General features: G+C 42.1%; 1 protein-coding gene across 1 annotated transcript; it reads right to left on the bottom strand.

Annotated features, from left to right (window-relative positions):
* Positions 1 to 1,041: 1,041 nt before the first annotated feature.
* Positions 1,042 to 15,533, bottom strand: CDC6 (cell division cycle 6). Its single transcript, XM_089674717.1, has 12 exons — positions 15,389 to 15,533; positions 9,621 to 9,791; positions 9,266 to 9,538; positions 7,995 to 8,194; positions 7,629 to 7,801; positions 7,180 to 7,286; positions 6,872 to 7,011; positions 5,386 to 5,486; positions 4,939 to 5,003; positions 3,139 to 3,350; positions 2,900 to 3,040; positions 1,042 to 1,479 (listed from the first exon to the last, which is right to left on the bottom strand). Exons 2-12 carry the CDS (start codon positions 9,787 to 9,789, stop codon positions 1,393 to 1,395), a joined length of 1,668 nt encoding a protein of 555 aa, XP_089530843.1. The 5' UTR covers positions 9,790 to 9,791; positions 15,389 to 15,533; the 3' UTR covers positions 1,042 to 1,392.
* Positions 15,534 to 25,351: the final 9,818 nt, after the last annotated feature.

Here is a 25,351-nt window from a genome sequence, read left to right as displayed (position 1 = left end):
GAAGCAGTTTCCAGGACCCAAAACCAGTATTTTTGGCGGAAGAGAATTCTGGTAATAGTAACTTTGGGTTATACTGTGTACCAAGTCAGCCATGAAGCCTGTGTATGAGACAGCCGCAGACCCCACAATGTCACCTGTGAAATCTCATCTACAGAGGATTCCTGATCCTTAACATCCCTTTTACCTCATCCAGAGGAACTTCTGATGCCTCATTCTCCCTTAAAAAAGGGGAGGAGGGGGAAAGCATGCCCACATTTACATACCCAGCCAGTAAAAACTAAAGCTGATACAGCAGGCCACATATTTGCTGAGAATTTTTCCCTAGAGAAAGTTTAAAGTGGAGAATTGTGCTCCTGAGCCAGTGGAGAGGATATAAAAAAAAAACAGAAAAAAAACACAGGGATACAGCACTAATCTGATCCTTCAGAGAGCCACTGCAGGTAGGTCACCCTACATGAAAAAGGTCCATCCCATTTGTTCTGCCCACCTTTCTGCCTGTGCAAGGCAAGGTCAAGGCTTACTGAGGATTAATCTGGCCTATGTATCTCAAAAGTAAGCAGCCATACAGCTGTAAGGAATGTCAGCCTAACTCAGAACACCCCGTCAGCCCCAAAAAGATAAGTACCCCTGATTCACACTGGATTCTGCATAGTGTCAGTGTAGGGTATAAGACTGCTCTGGAACTGAACAAAATGGCACCCTCACTTCTGTGGACGAAAGAATCTGGCTGAATGAAGACAAAGAACTACCCATATATGGCCAGCTTTTGTGGCTTCCGGAGTTATCTAGAATCCCCGTGCTGCGAGATGTATCCTTCTAGTTCAGCTGCACAGTAACCTGTGCAGGGTCGTCATTATTTAACATTTCCCCCCACTCCTATTCCTACCTGCACCTTGCCCTTGATAGAGGCAAGGCCTTGTACACCCTGGGGGGCTGAATCTATGAAACCACTGTGGCCTCACTTAAGTAACCTGAGGCTAAATCCTATTTTTTTTTTTATGAAAAAGAAAAAAAAAAAAAAAAAAAAGCACACAAAGAGCCTGCATTTTTGGGTTTATTAAAAAGAAAAAACCACATTAAACAATAAAAGGGACGAGTCTGTAAAACCAGAACCATATCTGATAAAATATCTGCTGCAAATAGCAGCAAACAGTCACATCTTACAAATGAACCAGCTAAAATTTATGTACACAAGTATAAATTACCTTTGTCAAAAACACGTCAAAGGGTAAAAATTTGCTAAAATTACACTTTTACAGTCACATAAAAACGCCATCTCTTCCCCAATATACTCAGGCTAAATGTGATCTCTCGCCTTAATTAGCAGCCATTTCTTAAAAACAGATCTATGGCGCTTATTGCACCTAAAAAAACAAAACAAAGCAAAAACATTTATATCCCTGTGTGGAGGACATTTCCGATGAGGACTTTATCTTTGAAAGCATGCTCTATTTCCCGCTCCTCTATCTTCAGAGACACCTGGAAAAATAAAAAGATAAATTATGTAGTTTCTGATATAGTATGCAGAACATGGTGCAAAAAATAAAAAAAATAAATATCAAAGAAAACCTGTGCTAATAAGTATGGAGGCTGCCACTGCTGCTCTCCCCCTTCAGAAATAATTGTTCTCTTGATGTCATCATGGTCCAATATCTGGTACTTTTGAGTCACTAATCTGGGCCAATTATAAAGCCTCAATGTCACCAACTTTCTGGTCTGCATACTTGTTTTGGATCAGTGGCTCAATGACAAAGCCAAGTAACTAGCATTTTCAGATGGTAAGCAATAGTGTCTTGTACATTTAGCACCGTGGTTTCCTTTTAGGGCAAGAAAAAAAATAGGGTGCATCATTGCCAAAACTGGGCTGCAAAATGTTGTAAAACTGAATTTCTCTCCATTTCTCAGAAAGCTGCCCACAGACCTGCACCAATACAGAAAAAAATGTACTGTGTCTGTACTTCGTGGGATCAACACAAACCATAACATGCTCAGTTTAGGGCAATCAAAGAGCAAAATTGTCACCCTGATGCATACTTATGGCTCAGCGTAAAGCAGAGCTCCACCCAGAAGGGGAAGTTCCGCTTTAAGCCTTTGTCCCCCTGCTCCCCATTAAGGATTGGCACTTTTGGGAAGTGGGTACCCGAATTTGACAGGTACCCGCTCTCACTTCGCCTAGGCGATCAGAAAGTGAAGTTGTCCTCCCCCCTCCCTGTAGTCTTCTGAGACACGTGACAGGTCCCAGAAGACTACGGGGCCATTCACAAAGTGCAGCGCTTCTCGCACAGGCACAGTGGGTACCCAGCTGTGACGCCACAAGCTGTCACAACCGGGTGCCCACACTGAAGATGCCGGCGCTGGGAAAAGAAGACAGCCGGTGAAACCAGCGGTGGTGAGGACACCGCTGGACTGAGGGACAGGTAAGTGGCTGTATTTTAAAAGACAGCAGCTACAGTATTTGTAGCTGCTGATTTTTCCCCAAGTGGAACTCCCCTTTTAATATCACACAGAAGCATAACCACTCGTTTGCATAATTTACAACACAGTGAATAAAGAACTGCTTGATGAATGAACTGTCAAAGGGATGATCCGAATACTAGTGATTACAATGCAGTCACAGTTGCAAAAGTTCAAGCATCCTTAATTGGATTTCATGAGATTTGTTATTCGAAAAATGTTTTTGTATTCTTCCCCTTTGGGTGCGCTGATCAAATGGTTTTCCAGCATGACCATTCCACAGACCGCTGTACACACACACACACACACACACACACACACACACACACACACACCAAAACTTGTCCAGTTCCTGCTGAACTGGTCAATGTTCGGTCCCTGTGCAGCGGACTTAAGATAATACAGCAATTCTTGAAGAGTGTAGGCTAAAGCATTTAAAGTTTACCTTTGTAAGACGAGCTTCTTTAGATTTTTTTAGGCCCATAATGCCCCTTGTTTCCAGAAGCTGGCAAAGGGAGAGACATTCTGACTGGCCCACTGCAGGTATCTGCTGTTTCCGGCAGACTTTGCTGTATGTTTCATGAAGCTGGAAAGTAGAACCAAATAAATTTCAGCCTAAGCACACCAATCTGACAATACAGTAGGAATTACAGTCAAGTAAATGAAGCTGCTGTATTGACTTACTTTTCCTAAAGTGACTTCTTTGATCTTGCTTTTCTGGGTTAGTAACAGGAGAGAGCACACAACAAGCTTCTGCTGCAATGGGAAAGAATCCTCCCCTCCCGCACTTGTTGCCATTTTGTCTCCATACACATCAGATATAACACGTGAAATGTGGGGCAGACTGACCTTCTTTGGAACAGGAGTAAATGCAGCTTCTTTACTTGGAGATGGACCTGGGTGGTAAAGTGAGAAAAAGCTATTAAAATGTACAACACAAGCAGGGACAGGGACCATATATTCTAGCTACCACATTAAGTTTCATACAGTCTACAGAATAAATAGGCACTAATGAAAGTAGGAAACTTGTGGGCTCCGTTTTTTTTTTTTACTGTAGCGGGATGCCAATATACAAACTGGCTTATCTAAGAAGCAGACAGAAAATAGGTTGTGCCCTGACCTGCTTATAAATCACTGGGGTCAGTGGGAGCCATGTCCGACGGTGCAGACCACCAATCAGAAGCCGACTAGCCCATACCGTCAGCACTGCGAGGATATGGAAGAAAACCGCAGGGATTTTGAGTCCCCGGACTGGTGAAGCAGCTTTTCCACTGAAAAAGCAGGGTGGCATTCTCGTACAGCGGGACAGGATTAGTATCAGCTCAAACCGCTAGGGGGGGTGAGAGCTGCTGAAGATGTGGGGGGAATAAAGCCGTAGGAGAAGCTGGAGGTGCCCAAGCTGCTGCAACTGATGTCCACGGTCGGATCAGGAGCTTCGCTGGAGGAACCCATCATGCAGGGAGGGTTCCTGCACCGTTCCTGTGTGTACTCAGGCTTAAAAGGATAAGTTCACCTTTTAGACAAAAATAATAAAATGCATTTTTTTTGCAGGGGGAAAAAAAAAAAAAAAAAAAAAAAAAAAAAAAAAGAAGTGCATTTATTATTTTTGTCTACAGGATCCTAGAAAGCATTGATACCTGATGCCATGCAGGTCTCATGTAGACCTGTCAGAATATCTGCTTGCAAGCAGATATTCTGACAGGAAGCTTCAATGAACTACCACAGCGCCGTGGAGCACCGTGTGGTTCACTGAAAACTACAAGCCCACCCACAGCCGCTAAGGCTGTCGTAACTTGCAGTTCATTTATGGAAGTCTGTGAATGAATGATGGGGCTGTGTGGGCAGAGTCCCACATGGCCGCACAGTTTTCAAATCTGACAGATATTACGGGGAAAAGTCTCCCCGTACTGTCAGAAGGAATGCGACGGCGGCTGCAGGAACATGTTACAAAGGTGAACTTATCCTTTGAAGCAACCATGACAAGCCTGGGTTCACACAGGAGCTTTGAGGGAACCGCATATGATCCGGACAGGAATCTCACCGCACTTCTGTTCAAACTGCATGCAATTCTTTGCAGTGCCAGTTGAGCCCATTCATTTTGAGCTCATGCAAGTACTCTGTATCGGTACCAAATACCAATATTGGTGCAGCCCTACTCCTAATGGCCCATTTTATTTTAGGACAGGAGAAGGGGGAAATAAATTGAGGGAACACACATAACTGAACATGATTGCTGCATAGGTACAGCCTGACAAGGGACTGGCGATTCTTTCAGCTCTGGATCAGAGCCTCTGCTGTGGACAATATTTGTAGCTGGGCAGTTTCCTCTTAGAAGCATTATTATAACAGAGCAAAGACACAGAGCAGAGGAACAGCACTCATACAGGGACTTAGGACCACACAGGAAATAGACCATATCCTGTCCACTGACCAGGCCCCCCCAATACGGTTATGGAAACCGAACAGAAATAAACATCTACTTACATTCAGATAGAGGCTTTAGGACAGTCTGGCTCCTTACATCTGACTCCACTATTTCTACTGCTCGCCTGGAAATAGGAAATACACTTACTGCATGTAAACACAAGAAACCTAAAGCATCAATGGGTCAGTAACACAAGGGTTCACAACTAAATATGCAACAAAATACAATGAACCCAAGGATCCTGACAGATTGACCATTGTTACAGAATGTTGTAGAATAGATATATACAGATATTTTTCACAGGTCAAAGGCTTCAGGAAAACAAATAGAATTTTAGGGACTATGAAACAGAATAGAAGGAAAGGTGAATCCATGTCTTAATTTATATACAGGATTTTCCTCCACTTAAAAGGTTTGTTGATTTTTTATAAATAGGATGCTGGATTTGGTTATGAAATTGGACAAAACAAAGAAAAAAAAAAAAAGGGTAAACAAGTATAAGTTACCTGCAGATATCCAGGGCCTTGCGGGCATCTCCAGAGACTGCTGACACCTTCCTGGCACAAAACTGAATTGCCATGTTATCTAGAACCTGGTCTCCAGACACCTACAGACAAAATCAGATGAGCAGATTATATAACCAATAATATCATAAAAAAGCAATTACACAGTTTCCCATTCTGACACCACAAGCTTAAACATGCCAAGTAGAATGAAGAAAGGCTTGTTAAAATTACATCACTGCAGTCATATTCAACCAAGATTACAATGGGTATGAAAACAGAAGTTAATACAACTGCATATTATTTTGACATGACTAATTGGGCATTACAGTTTTAATTGCATAACTCAGTTTTACAGAGGAGAAGTATATCCCACATTTCTTATCTCCAGTTTGCGGGGGGGTTAACTCAAAAGGGCAGTATTAATCTTACCTAATTAAACCAAGGGGGTTTGGATTAGCTGTTTTACCAGAGCACAGAAGCTTTAGAACTCATTACATTTACTTCATGATGAATAGAAAAGTAAAAGCATAATACATTTTTTAAAAAGCACCAAGCAGAGCACTTAGAAGATCAACCCATTCCTTTATCAGGGCAGATATTAGATTTACTGTAGGTGCCTGCGAGCCTGACATTAGTGGAGCTAGAAGGAAATGCATGCTGAAAGTTTCTATACAAAAAAAGGACATTGAACCAGCACAGCGTTCTTTTCTACTAACCCCAAATTGCTTCACTCGTTTCAAGGTGGAGCTTTGCTTTTTGCCAGGGGTCTAGAAACTAAATAAAGGGCCAGTTTAAGGTCCATCAAACTTTAGGGGGGCCGAACTGTGGCCTGTGAGGGGAGAAAATGTCCTGGTGTCAGTGGGAGAAATAGTGCCCCATCATTGGTGCCAGTGGAAGAAATAGTGCCCCATCGTTTACATCAGTTGGAGGAATAGTGTCCCATTTGTGTCAGCAGCCAGAACTGTGCCCCACTGTTGCTCACAGGCCATATAAAAGCAAGCAAAGGGCCACAGTTTGGAGACTACTTCTTTACGCCATTAAAATGTTTAAAACCGTTTAGCTGTCAAAGTTTCTGTTGCAGTCAAGAAAACAATTCAACATAGTTAGAAACCATCTCTAGCAACATATTTACACACCAAAAGAAATGGATTTACCATTACCATTGTCAGAGCATAAAAACTGAAAAAGGGGGAGAGAAAAAACAAAAAAAACAAAGCAAAAAAAAAAACAAAAAAAAAAAAACCCCCACACATTTAAAATCCAGCCTACACAATGAGCAGACCTTGTAGGGGACATTTACTAAAACTGAAGCACACAGAATCTGGTGCAGGTGTGCATGGTAGCCGGCTTCAAACTTCAGCTTGTTTAATTAAAAACGTTGACAATAAAACCTGGAAGCGGACTGGTTTCTTTGCAGAGCTGCGCCATATTTTGCATGCTCCAATTTTAGTAAATAACTCCATATAACATAGTGTAGCAACCATACCTGTGTCAGCCTGTCTTGTAGTATAGTGACAATCTGATCCTTTGTGTATGGAGAGAAATTGAGCAACTGAGGTCTGCAATGAGCACGAGCCTGAAGCCTGGGCAAGATACGGTCTGTCAAATCCAGAGCATTTGCTATTCCTAATTGAGAAAATTAATAAAGTGTGAGGTGGAGGGAAGGAGAGATGACATACAGTAATTCATCTGGAAAACTATGTTCTGTAGCATGCAAGCTATACAAAACAGGATTGCTGAATGAATATACACACATCAACAATTCCCAAAAGACAGTTCATCTTCACAACTCACCAATGAGCACAACTCTGGAGTTTGGAAGCCAGGGCCACTCAAACACTGTGTACAGCACATCCTGCCCTTTGCTGTCTAACTGATCCATCTCATCTAGTACAAGAAGGCTGCAAAACGGAGAAAACCATTATCAACTTATGTAAATACCACAAATACAAGTTTTACTTATGAGATCTGCAAGTGAATACAGAGCAAAGTAACAAGTTGTTCCATTAAAGTGTTATAGTGACACTGCCAAACAGAAATAAGGCGTGTGTTCTTTGTAAAATCCCTCCACATTATTGAAATCCCAAATGCAAATGAATGCAGGAACTTCCCAGTAGGCTCTTTATACAATGCTTTATCAAAAAGCCAAAAAGATGAAAAAAGGGACACCAAATGTTGATGCAATGGAAATGCAAGCAGCAGTTCAAAAGTAAAATAAAATAAAGGATGTTTATTGCACATACATGGCAGGCCCCTTGGAGGTGACCATCTTCTCCAGACTCCTGACCATATCTTTCCCAGAGGTTGAAAGCTTTGATGACCCAGAGATCTCTTCTGCTATGGCTGGGAAGACTGCCAGGGAACTCCTGAGACGCATACAGTTGATATACACAGTCTTTGTATCCTTTAAAATCTCCTAGTATGGTGGACGAAAAAAAAAAAAGTCACAATGCATTAGAATTAATGAGCCAAACAGCTGATAGTACTGCTCACCACATTTTGCTCACCCAGCATGACTATCTGGATTTAATTAAGTCTATTCTATTGAATATCACAAGGCAGAAGTATACCCCCCTCAGAATGGTTTGTTGCCCCGACTAGTAAAATACCTTGTTCTCTTGCAGCAGCTTGCTCAGACATGCAGTTTTGCCAGTTCCTGGAGCCCCAGAGATGTAAAGGCTGCCAGGCTTCTCAGAAGAAACATGTGTCTTCAGAAAGGAAAGTATGGCTGCCGTCTCCTTTTCTCGTGCCAGCAGACGTTCTGGCACAGCTGTGTTTAGTGCGCATTTCGCCTTCTGATAGCAGGTCCCTGTACAAAGCAGAGGAAAGAAGATAGGCAAAATGAGCTGAAATTACTAAGCTGTGATACAGAATGGCACTAGGACAAGAGGTGTCATTCAGGATATTTCCCAAGAGGTAAAGGATCCTAAAGGGCATTGGCCACTTGGCTTATACCTGTACAGAACAAACTTCAAAGGCCCGGAGCTCTTACAATAAGAATTTTTAGGGTTCAATAATGAAAACTGATCCAAAATAAGGTCAAGGTAAACTTCAGGGCACAACAAACATGGGGAAACCTTTATGTTATCGCAAACATTCACGAATACTTCATTCAAGAATTTACATAGTAATATACAGTATTCAGGGTGTGTCACAGACTAGACAGACGTTCCAGCCATTAAACACTTTCTTTTGGAGTTTTTAGATGGAGTAAGCTGGTTGCAAACCCCTGAAATGAAAAAAAAACAAAACAAAGTATATCTAGTATGTACTGGCCTCTCTCTGAAGTGTCTAGTGCGATTTCTGTCTGCTTTGCCATTCCTCTGCTCTGTGCATGAGTCACTTTTGAGAGGCTATGCAGACACCAAGCAATCCTGGGAGTGGGCCCCACCCCACCACAGGTGATCGAAAGCCTCAGCTGCGCATGTTTCCCTATGAGACTGTGCGAAGGGTGGGGGTGGGTCCTTTCCCTCCACTCAGGTCTCAGATTACACTCAGCTCTTCTCTCCTAGAGCCAAGACATGCTGTGCTTTAGGAGACAATGGAGGAGAGCTACAGCTAAACAGGTACAACTTATGTAGGAGGATTTGTTCCATCTCTGTGCATCACCTGAGGCTAGTCACTTCAGTTGGCATATGTAAGGGTTTACAAAATCATTAAGTGCTCAAGTCCAAGGTAAAAAGGTTGGGGGAGCAGCTTCGATCTGAAAGGCAAGTCTAGAATACAGCCATCTAGAACAGTGACTGTTAAACAGTCCAATTCTCGTTTATATTTTTTGTGAACAGAAATGGACATACTACAAAAATGCCTAATGCAAAAGTTCCAAAGCTGTGGTTTAGAGTTGTTTCAGAGTCCAGGGTGGACATACTCGTGTCCTCACCTTCCTGTTTGAACAGCCTTGTACACACACTCTTCCTCTCCTGTGGACCACGATGGGAATTACTGGATGGCGTTTCCTGACCTCTTTTTTGAGGGGATGAAAAAGTAATGTGCTGAGCCTTCTTACTGGGGGACAAGGGAGTTGCAGCCGCCTGATTCTCATCAAAAATCAGACGCCTCCCCTTGGCAGGGCTGAGGGGTCCATTTTCATTGCAACTTTGTTTTGGAGGAGAGCAGCGGAGTGACTGGGGAACATTGCAGAGATTATCATCACCTAGAAAAAAGAAGACAAGATGATAAACAGCTTCCCAAAAAGACAGCAAGCCCATTTCAAGACAAACCAGCATGGTTTTTACCTAGTCTCTTCCTTGGACTTAGAGGTAGTTCCTTAGAGACAGGCAGGGGTGGCAGAGTACCAGCTTCTGATTTAGCCCGGGCTCGCAGCTCTGCCTTTACTCCAGTCTTGGCAGTCTTTGTCTTGGGAAACTGGATGGAGCTCTGAGATTGGGACCTGGTGCTTGGCATGGCTACAAAACAAAATGCTACTTTATAACCAAGACCCACAAAAACAAAACATTTTGTTAAAAAAAGAACAAAATTAAACCATCGTTCCACATGTGAGCAGTTAGATCACATCCACAAAGGTGCAGAGGGACGGTGTTTATGCAGCCAGAAGTGTCTGCATACAGCCACCTGTATAAATCAACCGCCTGCAGATGCACGCCTGTCATTATCTATCTCAGGGATTGTGCTTTTCAATGCATTTCGCATATGTTCTTTAAAATCATTAAGTCTGAACTAAAACGAGATTAGGCCTAGCCCTGAGTTAATAATATATGGGTTGAACAACCAGACACATTTTTATTATTCAACAATGCCAACTGACATTTACCCACTTCCCGTCTGGCCCATGTACATTAACAGCCGGACGGGAGCAGTGCCGAAGTGGGTGGCTGTTTATAAACGACCCCCACATTTACTGCCTGTGCGTGCTACCCGGGAGCGCACGGCACTGTGATCCAGTGCCCGCTGTGTCCTCAGGACACAGCGGAACGCGATCGCTGTATGGGACCTCTGTGTGAGGTCCCGATCATGTGATCACTCATTGGCCAATCGGTGATCACATGAATAGTAGTAAGCAAGATGTCACTTCCTGACATCATTGCTTACTACTAGTGAAATCTGTGAATGATCACAGAGGTCACACGGTACAAGGCTATTCACAACAGCCTTGTACAATGTGACCAGATGTGACCAATCACAGCTCTCAAAGTATTTCTCAATGGCTGCAAGAATGCAGCCAGAGAGAAGGGGAAATGATTACTTTTACAGCCTTTATGGGTGTAAAAGCAATGTAAAAAAAAAAAAAAAAAAAAAAAACTTTATCACCCCCCACAAGTAGTACAGTGTCACCATGGTGACACTGTACTGCTAGGGTGACAATATGTAAAAAAAACAAAAAAATTATAAAAAGAAAAAAATTTGTTAAAAATTATAATTTTTGGTTATAAACCAATTTGAGTTATTTTTTTACTAAAAGATAGCTGAATACATTTTGGCCAAGATTTATGAAGAAAGATTTGCTAAATTTTATAAGAAAAACACTTTTTTTTCAAAAGTTTTGGACTTTTTCATTTATATAACAAAAAAATAAAAATCCCAGTGGTGAATAAATACCACCAAAATAAAGTTTTATCCGTCTCATAAAAATGCTAAAAAAGTCATATGGGTACAGTGTTGCATGACTGCACAATTGTCATTCAAAGTGTGATAGCACTGAAAGCTGAAAATTGACCTGGACAGGAAGGGGGTGAAAGTGTCCGGACCTGAAGTGGTTAAATATCAGTATATACTTTAGAGAAAAAAAACCATTCCTCATAAAATGAGATGTTTGAAAATGAATGGGAAGGCTAAACACTAGAGGTACTGCATAAACATGGAGGGAGGATTGGCAACCAAAGTTCTGTTGTCATTTTCTTTTAGCAAGGTCTGAAAATTAAACTGGTACAGGCGGCACCCTTGACTTTTACCAATCCCCCCTCCCCCTCCCCCTCCCATAAGTGTCACACAACTGTGCTCAATAGTAGTACAGAGCCCAAAGCTCTTGCTGCTCTAATGAGCATGGCCTTCCCATTAACGATAACGAGCTTCAGGGAAGCTTCAGATTAAGTCATCAACAGGGAGCAGTTATAGCTTAATGAATGAGACAGCCGATAGCATGCAGGTTAACAAGTTTAATCAGTGTGTTACAGAAAACTAGCCTGCAAGATTTAACCCTTCACAGCATACATTACATGCTAAAAATACTTTAAAAAGGAGGGAACGCATAGGTGGTCACCATGGATAGTAAATTCAATTTGTTATTTTTATGCGTTTCCTCTTTCTCCGGTTCCTTAGCAAGTCAAGACACGCATCTGATCCTATGCTTGACACATTTAAAGGATTCCAATCCATAAAAACTATTCTAGCTCTTACAGCAGATACCCCGGGCATACACTAATATGCTATGTATTCTAAGCACAACTAGTGTAAACATTTGAAATGATCATAAAATCAGCCTCTTGCAGACATCGGCACAACAACACCCCAGAGCAGGACAGTGAGCTCACCTTGTTGTAATGAATGCTGTTGTACCGAGAGGTAGAGAGAGCGCTGCAAGTAGAATGCTGCTCAATCAGGCTGGGAAGTGTTCTGGCCCAAAAGATATAATGCAAGGACCTACATGGACAATCCAGGCAATATACTCAGATATCCCCCTCATACTGCACAGCTGCTTTGTTAAAAAAAAAGTCTGTAGTTGGCCTAGGGGAGCCAAAGGATGATCTAACCCCAGTTTATGGCAAGCCTGTATGGGGACACCAGCAGACACGGCTAAATAATGTTTGTTGGCAGGAGATCAGTTAGACATATTGGAAACCCGTGTCTGACTGTTTACACAATGCAAAGCAAATGTTCGTGTTTAACCACTAGCCTACTGGGCACTTCTACCCCCTTCCTGCCCAGGCCAATTTACAGCTTTCAGTACTGTCGCACTTCCAATGACAATTGCGCAGTCATGCAACATTGTACTCATGAAATTTTTTATCATTTTTATGAGACAGATAGAGCTTTCTTTTGGTGGTATTTAATCACCTCTGGGGTTTTTATTTTTTTGCTAAACAACCAAAAACTGAAGATATTGAAAAAAACGTTTTTTCTTAGTTTGTTATAAAATGTTGTAAATAAGTTATTTTTCTCCTTCACTGATATGCGCTAATGAGGCTGCACTGATGGGCACTGAAAGGCAGCACTCATATGGCACTGACTAGCAGCTCAGATGGACACTGATATGCACAGATATGTGGCATTCATGGACACTGATGGGGCTACACTGATCATCAGTACCCTGATGATCAGTGTACATGTCCCCACTGAGTAATGCCGATCACCGGTTCTCCTCTCCTCACGAGCTGTCAGCATGACAGTTCGTGAGGAGAGGAATGCTGATAATCGGCATTTCCTTATTTACATGCAATCAGTTGTGATTGGACACAGCTCATCGCATGACAGAGCCACAGCTCATCGCATGACAGAGCCACAGCTCATCGCATGACAGAGCCACAGCTCATCGCATGACAGAGCCACAGCTCATCGCATGACAGAGCCACAGCTCATCGCATGACAGAGCCACAGCTCATCGCATGACAGAGCCACAGCTCATCGCATGACAGAGCCACAGCTCATCGCATGACAGAGCCACAGCTCATCGCATGACAGAGCCACAGCTCATCGCATGACAGAGCCACAGCTCATCGCATGACAGAGCCACAGCTCATCGCATGACAGAGCCACAGCTCATCACATGACAGAGCCACAGCTCATCACATGACAGAGCCACAGCTCATCACATGACAGAGCCAACGTCATCGGCTCTTTCCATTGATCCGCTGTGTCCCAGGGACACAGCACGCCACCGATCAGCGCGCACGCGTGGTTAGACGTCATATGACATCCTCCCATAACAAGCTTCCTTGCGCCCGTCATTTCCTTATATGGCGGGTGGGAGGTGGTTAAGGACCCAGAGATGTGTCAGGCATCGTTGGAATAGTTGACCATTATCTACAGTGGCCTTTGCTGGAATCCCAACATCTGCATCCACAGTAGGCAAGGTTACACAATTTACATTTAACTCCAGGCAGATAGTAAAATAAATAATGCAGACGAGTGCAGTTATTTATAAAAAATTATTATTTTAAAAGGCAACTATTGAGCTGTTTCCAGCTTCTTATAGACTCCCCCAACCTTACAGCAGAGTTCAAACTAAAGGGGCAGCACAGGGCCCAATCAGGCACCCTGTATGCACTTGTGCCAGCAAGAACATTCAGACAGCATGTTCTGTTGCTGTTCCTCCACTGTCCATTTACACGCTGGGAGGCAAGGAGGTGACAAAGCTGATTTGCCTAACTGTGGTAGAGGGAAGTACCCTACCCAGGCCTGACTGTGCAAATCTCAAGATCAAAATGCACCCCACTGACAGTGAAACAGCTTCCATATAGGTCAATGTGTATTCACCGTAGGATAGCACAAATCACACATAGCAGCCAGTGCACACTATGTGTGGTGTAAAATCATAATGGAATGGGGTGAATGGAGGTCCCACTACAGCTATAGATGGTCAGAGATGACTGAATCAAAAAACACTTATGTCTGCAGGTTTAGATTCCTATAGACAAAATGATTTTGCTTCCTTCTCTGTACAAGGCTGCAATCACACTTCAGAGTTTTCTAGCTTGAAGCTCAAAAGCTCCAAAAAAAGCTAAAAAAAAACTTTAAAAGAAATTAACTGTTCTCTATGGTGTCTGTTCACACCTGATAGCATGAACAGGCACCATAGAGAACAATTGATTTTTTTTAAGTTTCAGCATTTTTGGAGCATCAACATACAAAACACACAGGTGTGAATGCAGCCTAAGGGTCAGATAAAGCCACCCCCACCCATGATTCACCTTGCTGTTTGCCAAGACTAGCTGATTACTATCTGATGGGGGTTGTGTGCACACTGGATAAAAAGTTGTGTGGAGTGAGAAATTCAGGACACAATACAAAACTGTTGCCAGAGCAAAAAAGAAACCTCACTCCCAGCTTTGGCAAAGCCAGAAATAAAATCAATGGCACCATGAATACTAACAGCAATACATAAAGTATGTATAGCCAGCTTTGTTTACACCACAATCTCTCCGATCACTGTGTGCATTTGCAGAAATCTTTTCAAACTTTTTGTTTGTGTTTGCATGCATTTGTGGTGCAGCATGCTGTATTTTTTCCCCCTCACACAAAAGCACTGCAATGGTGTAAACTAGGCTCATAGCAATACCTTCCCTTTTCATACATATGCGTTCGTATTGCTTTTAAAAACACCTTGGATTGCATCTGGTATAAATGAGCCCCTGGATGCTACAGGCCTGTTAAAAATCAACACCTGTGTGAGCCTAACCCCCCCCCCCACTTGATCCAAAACTAAAGGAGAAAACAAAAAAAACAAGAGTTTTGCCCAGAGATAAACTTGAAACAAAGCATACACTTTTTCAATATGGCAGCCATCTTGTTTCAGACCACTGAGACAAAATAAAAGTTCCTGTACATGACCGATCATTTCCCAGGTCCTCCACCCCAGAGGGGGCACCACAGCACCCCCATTTGTCACCCCTCTCATCCTTTCATTACTATTCTCATCTCGATTTACAAAAAACAAAAAGGGAATGAAAAGTATATATATATATATATATATATATATATACACACACAAAAAAAAAATATATATTTTTTTTGTGTGTATACACATACATGCACACACAATATATATATATATATATATATATATATATATATACACACACACACATAAAAAAAAAATATATATATATATATATATATATATATATATATACACACACATACACTTGCTATTTAAATGTATTATAACCCAAGCCCATCACAGCCTCCTCAGAATGTGTATTTGGACTCCTCTGGTCCACCCTCTGTTCTACCCTCTCTCTCTCACACACAGTATATCATCAATGCTTTCACAATCCCCCTTCACATATATAATGAGAGACACAAATGAAATAGTCAATAATGAACAGACCTGAGCAATGAATGAGCCGATAGATATCTCCCCTCAGAAGTCCAGCTACAGACTGACCTCAGCCCGCCAAACTCCAGCAGCTGATTGAAGCGCGCGCTCGGAATCTCGCGCCAAGCCCCCTGATTGGGAGAAGTTGCACTGTAAGTTTCTTCTGATTCGTCCAACAAGCCAGCTGCTTTGGTTAGCGGCAAATTCCTCCCCCCCCAACAGCAGCGCTGACGTCAACATCCTGCCTTTAGTGTTCTTTTCCAATAAAAAAAAAGCTTCTACAGTGGTAGGCGGGTCTCAACCATGTGCTCACACAGCACCAATGACATGCGCGGAGTTACTTGTCTCCCGCATAGTAAGCAGCCACGTTTGCGGTGGGATATAACGCAGTTGGTGGTTTTCTCCAGATACTGAATGCTAAACGGTTTGGAAGATGGAATGTACTGACTTGGCTTCTACACGTGCCAAGCTTCGTACAGTGTGGAATTGCTCCTGTTATTTTGCGTTGATTTTTAAACTTTAATACTGTAATGGGGAACTTCCCCTCTATCCAGGGGCAGACTGACCATTTGGAAATTCGGGTGCTGCCCGGGGTCAGTAGGGGGCCCCATGAGATGCCCCTGGTACCTTTTTCATAGGCTTTTTTGAGTTTGGGCAAGGACACAGGGGCCCCATGATCCCCTATTGCCCGGGGGCCCCATGAGTTGTCAGTCCGCCCCTGCCTCTATCATAAAATATATAACAAAGGAGCCTTTAGAAATGTTTAGTAATGACCAGGGGCGGACTGACAACTCATGGGGCCCCCGGGCAATAGGGGATCATGGGGCCCCTGTGTCCTTGCCCAAACTCAAAAAAGCCTATGAAAAAAGGTACCAGGGGCATCTCATGGGGCCCCCTACTGACCCCGGGCCCTCGGGCAGTGCCTGAGTTTCCAAATGGTCAGTCCGCCCCTGGTAATGACAAAAAGCAGTTACTTATCTAATAATTGTATTTTGTTTTTTGTTGCTTTTTTGCTATTGCTTTTATTGGTGGCCATTTTGACTAAGGGCTGTTATGGAAAAACAAATATTTATATAAAGCCTATTGCAGGCCATACATGGGTCGAACTCTGAACGATTTTTCATCCAAAAATCGAAACTGTCGTTTGCTCGGAAATCCAATGGCACCATCAATGATTTTGAAAATTGGCCGACCAAGTCATAACATTCAACCCCATAGAACAGGCAAAACTTTTGTTGCTTCCAGGTCACGGTTCATGCGCATATTCTTTTCGGAAAACCGATCCTACAATTTGACCATCGAGTTGAAAATCAGTTTTTCATGAATTTTCCAACATGCCCGATGACCGAAAAGGGGAGGAACCACAAGAATTGGCCGGTACCACTGACCCACTAACAGAGCGAAAAATCAGCCGATTATTCTTATGTACGATATTTGGATGAAAAATTAGTCCAATTTCGACCCAGGTAGGACCGGCCTTAGGCTAGGTTCACATCTCTGCATGTCGGGAACAGAGCTTTCCCAACTCCCAGAAGAAACGTGCTGCACTGTAGGAGACGCGCGGCGGTGTCATTCTTCAGCAGGACAAGTCTGGGTCAATTTTGACATTTCTCATACATGTAAAAATCAGCAGGTTTGGGCTTTTTTGCTAGATAACCCCAAAGTGTATATTTTTTTTCAATAGAGACCCTAGAATAAAATGGTGGATGTTGCATATTTTTATGTCACACAATATTTGCACTGTGGTTTTTCAAACAATTTTTAAGGAAAAATACAATTTAATCAATCTTAAAGTGTTACTAAACCCAGGACCTTGCGTTCGCCATATAGACCCATCGCCCCGCATTCGCCGTATGAACACAGGGGCCCGCGTCCGCCGTATAAACCCAGGACCTTGCGTTCACCATATAGACCCACCACCCCGTGTTCGCCATATAAACCCATCACCCCGCATTCGCCGTATAAACCATTCACTGTATAAACCCAGGGTCCTGCGTTCACCTTATAAACCCAGAACCCTGTATTCGCCGTATAAACCCAGGACCCCCGCATTCACTATATCTGGTCTCCCACAGTACTCACAACATGGAAGTGCAATTATTTTAGTAAATATAAACTGCTAAATACCTTTTCTCATCAGCCATTAGAGCAGTTTTGTGACTTCGATCAGTGTGCAGCAGAGCACTAGTTAAAGCACGTAGGAGGAGTTTTCATTTTTGCTCTAAGAGGATGCAGAACTCCCGACCTCTGAACAGTGCTGAATGGCCCTGTGCTGAGCACATGCACTCTAGCAATACACACTAAACTGAGCATGTGCAGAGTAACTCCTCACAATATGTCTTATCATGAGATAAGTGGGGGACACTGGAAGAAGGGGAGGATCAGAGAAGTCAGGATCAAACAGCCTTTTTATACAATGCAGAGGATTAACCCCTTAGGTTCCACAGTGAGTATAACTAGCATGCTTTACTGCATATACAGACTGATTTCACTATTGTGGGTTTAGTAACACTTTAATGTGCAAAAACATCATATAATACCCTATTGTTTGGTAAAATATAAAAAATGATGTTATGTCGAGTAAATTGATAACAAATATGTCACACTTTAACCACTTACCCTCCGGAGGATTTAACCCCCTTCCTGAGCAGGCCATTTTTTGCGTTACAGCGCTGCGTTACTTTAACTGACAATTGTGCGGTCATGCAACACTGCACCCAAATTAAATATACATCCTTTTTTTCCCATTAATTGAGCATTCTTTCAGTGGTATTTGAGCGCCTGTGCATTTTTTATTTTTTGCACTGACCAACAATTTTGAGAAAAAATACAATATTTTTTACTTTTTGCTATTAAACATGTCCAGTAAAAAGATTTAAATCAAGTTTCATTATAAATATAGGCCAAAATGTATTCTGCTACATGGCTTTGCTAAAAAAAAATAAAAATCCCAATATGTGTAAATTAATTGGTTTCCGTGAACGTTATAGCATTTACAAAGGACGGTATAGAAACTGGAATTTTTTTTCTCTTTTTCATACTAATAATGGCGGCGATCAGCAACTTATAGCAGGACGGGGGGATTCTGACACTGGGGGGGAACTGACTTGGTGTCACTGACATCCCCAGTGACATTAATACAGTGATCAGGAAAAAAAAAAAAGCACTGACACTGTACTAATGGCACTGGACAGGAAGGGGTTAACATGTGAGGCGATCAAAGGGTTAACTGTGTCCAGGGAGTGTTTTACTAGGGGGTGGTATGTTGGTGCTTCATTGGAAGCACACTGCTCTGGATGGCTCTGCTGGGAACTCTGCAATGGCCAGTAAGTTAAAAGTATACAAAGTATCAGAGTGGAAATGTTCTGCCCTGAGGAATGAAAATAAATTGTAACATTTCATCAGAGGAAGATCATTCTGTTAAGGAAAGCACATTAGGCTTCATGTACATGAGCCTACCCTGACCGCCAGGCGCAAGAAACCGCAAATAGCAGCAAAAACACAGTACCGCAGTTGCTGCGGTTTATCTTTTTCTGGCAGTTGGTGGTTAAAACGTTCCTATCCTTAATGCGATTCTTCCGTGTTCAGGAGAGGAAGGTTCAAACCTCACCTAAGCTCCTAAACTCTGCTAAAACCCTATCTGTACATGGACACACAGGCTTTTATGGAGTTGAGTTTAGGAGCTTTGGCAAAAAAAAAAAAGTCAAAAGCTCCTAAAATAGAGTTTAGGAGCTGCTCGTGCACATGAAGCCTTAGAACAGGCATCACTAAATGGCGGACCGGAGTCCGGATGCGGACCGAGTCACTGTCCCATACAGTTCTGTCATTTAAGAACCTTTATTTCTCCCAACTGTCTCATGGTCATCTTCACAGAGCTGACAGCGGGAGGCAGGACAGTTCTGGATGGAGGGTGGGAGCTGACCGAGGTTAACAAGCAGATGATTGGTTGCTAGGATGAAGAGCAGTCCTAGCAATCAAATTACTGTGTAAGGTAGGATGGGGGGGGGGCAAAGTTAATGGGGCTAAGGACATTAGTGTGAAGGGGTGCCGAGGACTGAATGTGGGGGGGCTGAGGACAGCAATGTGGGGGGCTAAGGACTGTGGTTTGCGGTGGCTGACATTAAAGTGTGAGGGGCTGAGGACAGTAACATGGGGGGGGATGATGTAGAAAGGGGCAGAATACTCTTCAGTGAGGGGGGCAGAGGACAGTACAGTTGGGAGGGGGGGTTGATGTCAAGGAAGTGTGAGAACACTACTGTGAAAGTGGTGGAGGGGGTTGATGTAAAGGGGAAGATAAGGACACTCATCAAGAGAGATCTTGCTATGAATGAGGAGGGGACTGTGATGTGTAGTGGGGATTGAGGACACTGATGTAAGAACAGGCTCAGATCTGTACATGTGCATTTGGTGCACACATTGTACTGTAGGTAGGTCAGCACTACCTGTTAGAAGCCTGAAGAAGTCCCCGGCCCTTTATATATATATTTTTTTTTTCAAAATTGCACCGCAGCAACACGTGGTTTGGCATACATGAAAGTGCACCACAGGGGCCTACATGAGATTTGAACCTCCGATGCATGTAAATTTTACTGCTCGGACCTTGGTGAATTTTAATTCAATACCTCTGCCTTAGAATGTTCTCAGTTTCATAACAGTGTGCATTTATTGCTTCCTCTGGTGCAATGTTAGCATGTAAAAGAAAAAAAAATTGCAAAAACACTACGCCAAAAATAACTAAATAAATTTAACTGATAAAATATTGCAAAACAAATATTTAACACGGTCAGTAAATAGCGCATTCGTTTTTGTGAATTGACTACTTTTGATGCAGGTGGTTTTTTTACCTTAATGCATAGAATTTTGTAGCAACCTGAAGAGTGATGCCAGCAGGAGCTGGAAGAGGAAAAGAAGGTCAGTGTATTAAACAATACTTACACTTCCTTTTGCAACGGCATATTAGCACCTATAAAAAAGGGTTAACAGCTATTAGGCTACTTTCACACTGATCAGTGCAATGCACCTGCAGGTTAGCTGCACTTTGCCATAGACTCCTATTATTTCTTGCAGTTTTGGTGCGCCCTCAGACAGTGCACCACACCCACGGGATATATTAGAAGTCTAAGGCAAAGTGCAGTTGACCAACAGGAAAGCCGCAGGTGCACTGCATTGTACCCGTGTTGCAGGTAAAGCACAGTGCATCAGTGTGAAATTCCAATTCCCCTTCCTTCTGTCGGATGGAAACGGACAGGCGGTACATTTTCATCTGACCACCCATTGAGGAGAGCGAGCAGCTCTGTGTCTGCTCTGCAGCAGGGGAGCGGACACAGACCTGTCATCTGCTTGCTCAGTGGAGAGATCCCCTGCTAAGCAAGCGGATCTGCTAAGCAGGTCTGCCTCATGTGAAAGGACCCTTATAGTAACTCAGGACAGTAAGAGCTTGTTTACATTTGCGCTTTGGGGGTGGTAAAACCCCATAATTGAGATGTTTTACCACACCCCCCAATCACTGGTGTAGCATCAGGGATTACTATGGATACCCCGCCCCATGCTCCAGGGGGCCCGTGCAACCTCCCTGTCACATTCTGTTTTACACTTGAACCAATCCTCCATTTTCCTACTGCAACCGCTAAACTTCAGCTTCTCCTCCTCTCCCTCCTGTCAACATACAGCGGCTGCAGGAGAAAAAGGTTCAATATGCTAAAATAAAAAAAATTTAAATTCTGAACCATTTCTTTCATTGAGGTCTGCGATCGGTTACCAAATCACTTAAATGGCCCTTGTTCTTCAAAAAGGATGAGGACCCCTGCTGTAACCAGATGAAATTTTGTTCACACAATTAGAGCTTTCTATTGGTGGTATTTGATCACCACTGTGTGTGTTTTTTTTTTTTCTTTTAAATTCATATAACTTAAAAAACAGACATTTTGAAAAAAACACCACAATATTATTGTAAAACATATCCAATTAAAAACAAAACAAAAAACTAAAATGTCTTCACAAATGTAGGCCAAAATATATTTTGCTACATCTTTGGTAAAAAAAAAAAAAATATTAATTGGTTAGTCTGAAAGTTATAGCGTATATACTGGAATTTACACAGCTATGACGCTATACTGGTAATGGTGGTGATCAGTGACTTATAGTGGGACCGTGATAGCGTGGAAAGCTAGCTGACGCTGGCTGTGAGGTACACTGACAGGGACATCAAAAGTGACAATACAGTGACGAGTACTAATACTGTACACTTTCACTGTACTAATGACACTGGCTGGGAAGGGGTTAACATTGAGGGGCAATCAAGGCATCAATTGTGTGCCTAACAATGTGTGCTGCTTTTACTTTACCATATGGCTGTTTTTTTTTCTCCCTGCAAAGAAGGGAGAAAAAGCAGCCAGATTGCTGTTCCCTGTACATAGAGTTCTGTGTTTTGTAAACACAGAACTCTTTGTGTGACTGGACACAGCCAATCAGCTGACTTCAGCCAAACTCATTGGCTCAAACTTGTGCTGTGTCCAGTCACAGCACGGGTTGGCAGGGGGCACGCAGACCCAGAAGCAGACACACACACACACACACACACTTTATAATAATATATATAAATAATACACACACACATACCTGCACCTGCCCGTGCATGGTAAATGTATTGTGGCGGAGAAGTGCTAAAAATTTTTACAGTTTACTACTTGACAATTAGGCCTCATTCACACAGGGTATATAAATGCGTGAATATATAAAGTAGAAAAAATTGCCATCCTGATCGAATATGATTATATCCTTATAATACAAGTGTGGTTTATAAACCCAGCAATACTTTGAAAAACAAAATAGCAGTTGACTAGTGCAATGCCTGCCTAAATATGGTTTGTAATAAATCCTAAGCGGAGTAATTTATCACTATATAGGTGAATGCAATATTGTATTTATTTGATCTCATGGATCGTAGAAAAGGTGGACATGGTGAACATAATACAATCATGTTATAAAATCAAAGAATTAAAAATGGAAAACAGTTTGGCATCTTCAATTTAGCTGTGTGGGCAATGAATGTTCAATATGAGGCTGTGAAGATTCTTCTGTGTTCATCAAATAAGGTTTCCATACTTCTTAACCTACAGAAGTAGGTACATAAGAGCTAGATAAGTGTAGCTCGTATATTAACTACATGCCACCCAGCCACTGTACATATAAGGCGGCAGGGCGGCACTCACAGGCAAAACCACGTTTTAAAACGTGTGTTTTGTAAACAAATAGGAGGCGCGCCGTCGCCCTATTTGTCCCGCCGATCACCGCCGCAGATGTCAGTCGCCGGGTCACAGCCGCTCCTTAGCGGCTATCTACCGGCGATCGGCGGCAAACAGTGACAGACAGCACAGTTGCAGTAGCTGTGCTGTCTGTCACTTCCCTGTCAGCTTGAGGATGAGCTGATCGAGAAAGAACAGTTTCTCTTTCTCGCCTTGTCCCGCCCAGCACACACCCCCGCCCCCTAGTAAAACACTCCCCTCACTCCTATAACCCTTCCCTGCAAAATAAAGTTAACCCCTTCCTCCCCAGTGCCATTAGTACAGTGTCAGTGTTTTTTTTTTTTTGCACTGATCACTGTATTAGTGTTTTTGGGGATGTCAGTGACCCCAGGTCAGTACCCCCCAATGTCAGAATGTCCGCCGCAGTCCCGCCATAAGTCCCTGATCGCCGCCATTATTAGTATAAAAAAAAAACCCTAAAAATCCCAGTATCTTTCCCGCCATATGTAAACGCTACAACTTTCATGTAAACCAATTAATTTACACGTATTGGGTTTTTTTTTTTTTTTTTTTTTTAGCAAAGACATGTCGCAGAATGCATTTTGGCAGAAATTTATGATTAAATTTTATTTTTGCATTTTTTTTTTACTGGACATTTTATAGCAAAAAGTCCAAAATATTGGGTTTTTTTCCTCAAAATTGTCAGCTTTTTTTTTTTATAGCGCAAAAAATAAAAACCGCACAGGCGATCAAATACCACCGAAAGAAAGCTCAATTTGTGGGGAAAATTCATTTATGTACCAGATTGCATGACCGCGCAATTGTCCGTTAAACTAGCGCAGCGCTGTATAGCAGAAAAATGGCGTAAATTGCAGTATTTATACCATAGTTTGTAGACGCTATAACTTCCACACAAAGCAATCAATATACACTTATTGGGATTTTTTTTACCAAAAACATGTAGCAAAATACATTTTGGCCTAAATTTATAACCAACTTTGAATTTACTATATATTTTTTTATAGCTGAAAGTAAAAAATATTGTTTTTCTTCAACATTTTTGGCCTTTTTTTGTTTATAGCGTGAAAAAGTAAAAAAGCGCACAGGTGACCGAAAGAAAGCTCTATTTGTGTGAAAAAAAAGGACGTAAATTTTGTTTGGGTGCAGCATTGCATGACCGCGCAATTATCAGTTGAATTAGTGCAGCGCCGAGTAGCAAAAAGAGGCCTGGTCATTAAGGGGGGTAAATCCTCTGGAGCTCAAGTGGTTAATAGTGAATTTACCATATGGTAAATTCACTATATTAATATACGAGCTACAGTTATGTATCACTCTATATTATTTCACTAATTTTCTTTATTTTAGAAACCTCACCTATACACATATAATTTTTTGGATAACTACCCACTATTCTTGGTCATACAAGGAAATTTATATCCACCATTTACAAGATATGATACACTCACTTAGAAGGTAATGAGATAAATATTTAATCAGCCATTAGATTCCTATATGTGCATCCTACAAGGTTTAAATGATGATGACAAGCTTCATGATTCTTTTTAATTCATTATTCCACTATTTATTCCTAGGAACCTCTTCATATATGCTTTGATGTTGATTATAAGGAACAAATAAAGAGGAAAAACAAATTGATTAGGTTAAGAAGTATGGAAACCTTATTTGATGAACACAGAAGAATCTTCACAGCCTCATATTGACCATTCATTGCCCACACAGCTAAATTGAAGACGCCGGACGGTTTTCCATTTTTAATTCTTTGATTTTAGAACTTGATTGTATTATGTTCACCATGTCCATGTCTACCTTTTCTACGATCCATGAGATCAAATAAATACATTATTGCATTCACCTATGTAGTGATAAATTACTTTGCTTAGGATTTATTACAAACCATCTTTAGGCAGGCCTTGCACTATATAAATGTGTGCCCTTTGCGAGGATCCTGTTTACCTGCACAGGGATGCATCGTGTTCTGTTCATCTCCATGCAGGCAGTCTCACTGATGCCAATTGGGATGCAAAAGCTGCACAGCAAGTTGGTGACATATGCACCTTGGTTAATGGCAGAAAAGATTATAGGACCTGCACCTACAATCATGTGACTGTTACAGTGTGCACCTGTCCCAACCTAAAGCTTGGGAAAGCAGCTCTGAAGGATCAGGACGATGTGATTTTTATACAATAAAATGTGACTGGGGACAGTCCTTTGGGAAACACATTGCAGTATATGTTTGCTACATAGACATGAAAAAATGAAAAGGGAGTGTTTCATACTACTTTGACCCACAAATACTCCTATTATGCAAAAAGCAATAAATATTGAAAATCCATTTTAATATATACACCCCATATATTTAAAAACTGGACAGTAACAGCAGCTTAAACACATGGGTATAGGATTATAACTTTTTTTTGTTTTATTTAACAGTTGAACTGGATGGACTTTTGTCTTTTTTCAGCCAGATTATGTAACATGGCTAAAAAAGTAAACCTGAATCTCTCATAGACAGCCTCTCTTGAAAATGTCATGCTAAAAGCCAGCAAGTCAGTGCAACAGCCAAGCGACTAGCATTTTCAATGGAGGATCACCCATGGCAGACCCTCCCTCAGGACAGGTTTGTTGTAAAAAGACGGTCAATTCCCATAAACACCAGTGCTGTATGGCATGGCCACCATGAAGCAATGAATTATTCCAGGCAGACTGCAGG

Source organism: Staurois parvus, unplaced genomic scaffold (genome assembly GCF_062004578.1).
Source record: "Staurois parvus isolate SC_StPar_1 unplaced genomic scaffold, SC_StPar_1.0 ptg000151l, whole genome shotgun sequence".
Classification (NCBI taxonomy): domain Eukaryota; kingdom Metazoa; phylum Chordata; class Amphibia; order Anura; family Ranidae; genus Staurois; species Staurois parvus.
Note: the sequence above shows the minus strand (reverse complement) of the source record. Positions and strands in the feature narration are given on the sequence as shown.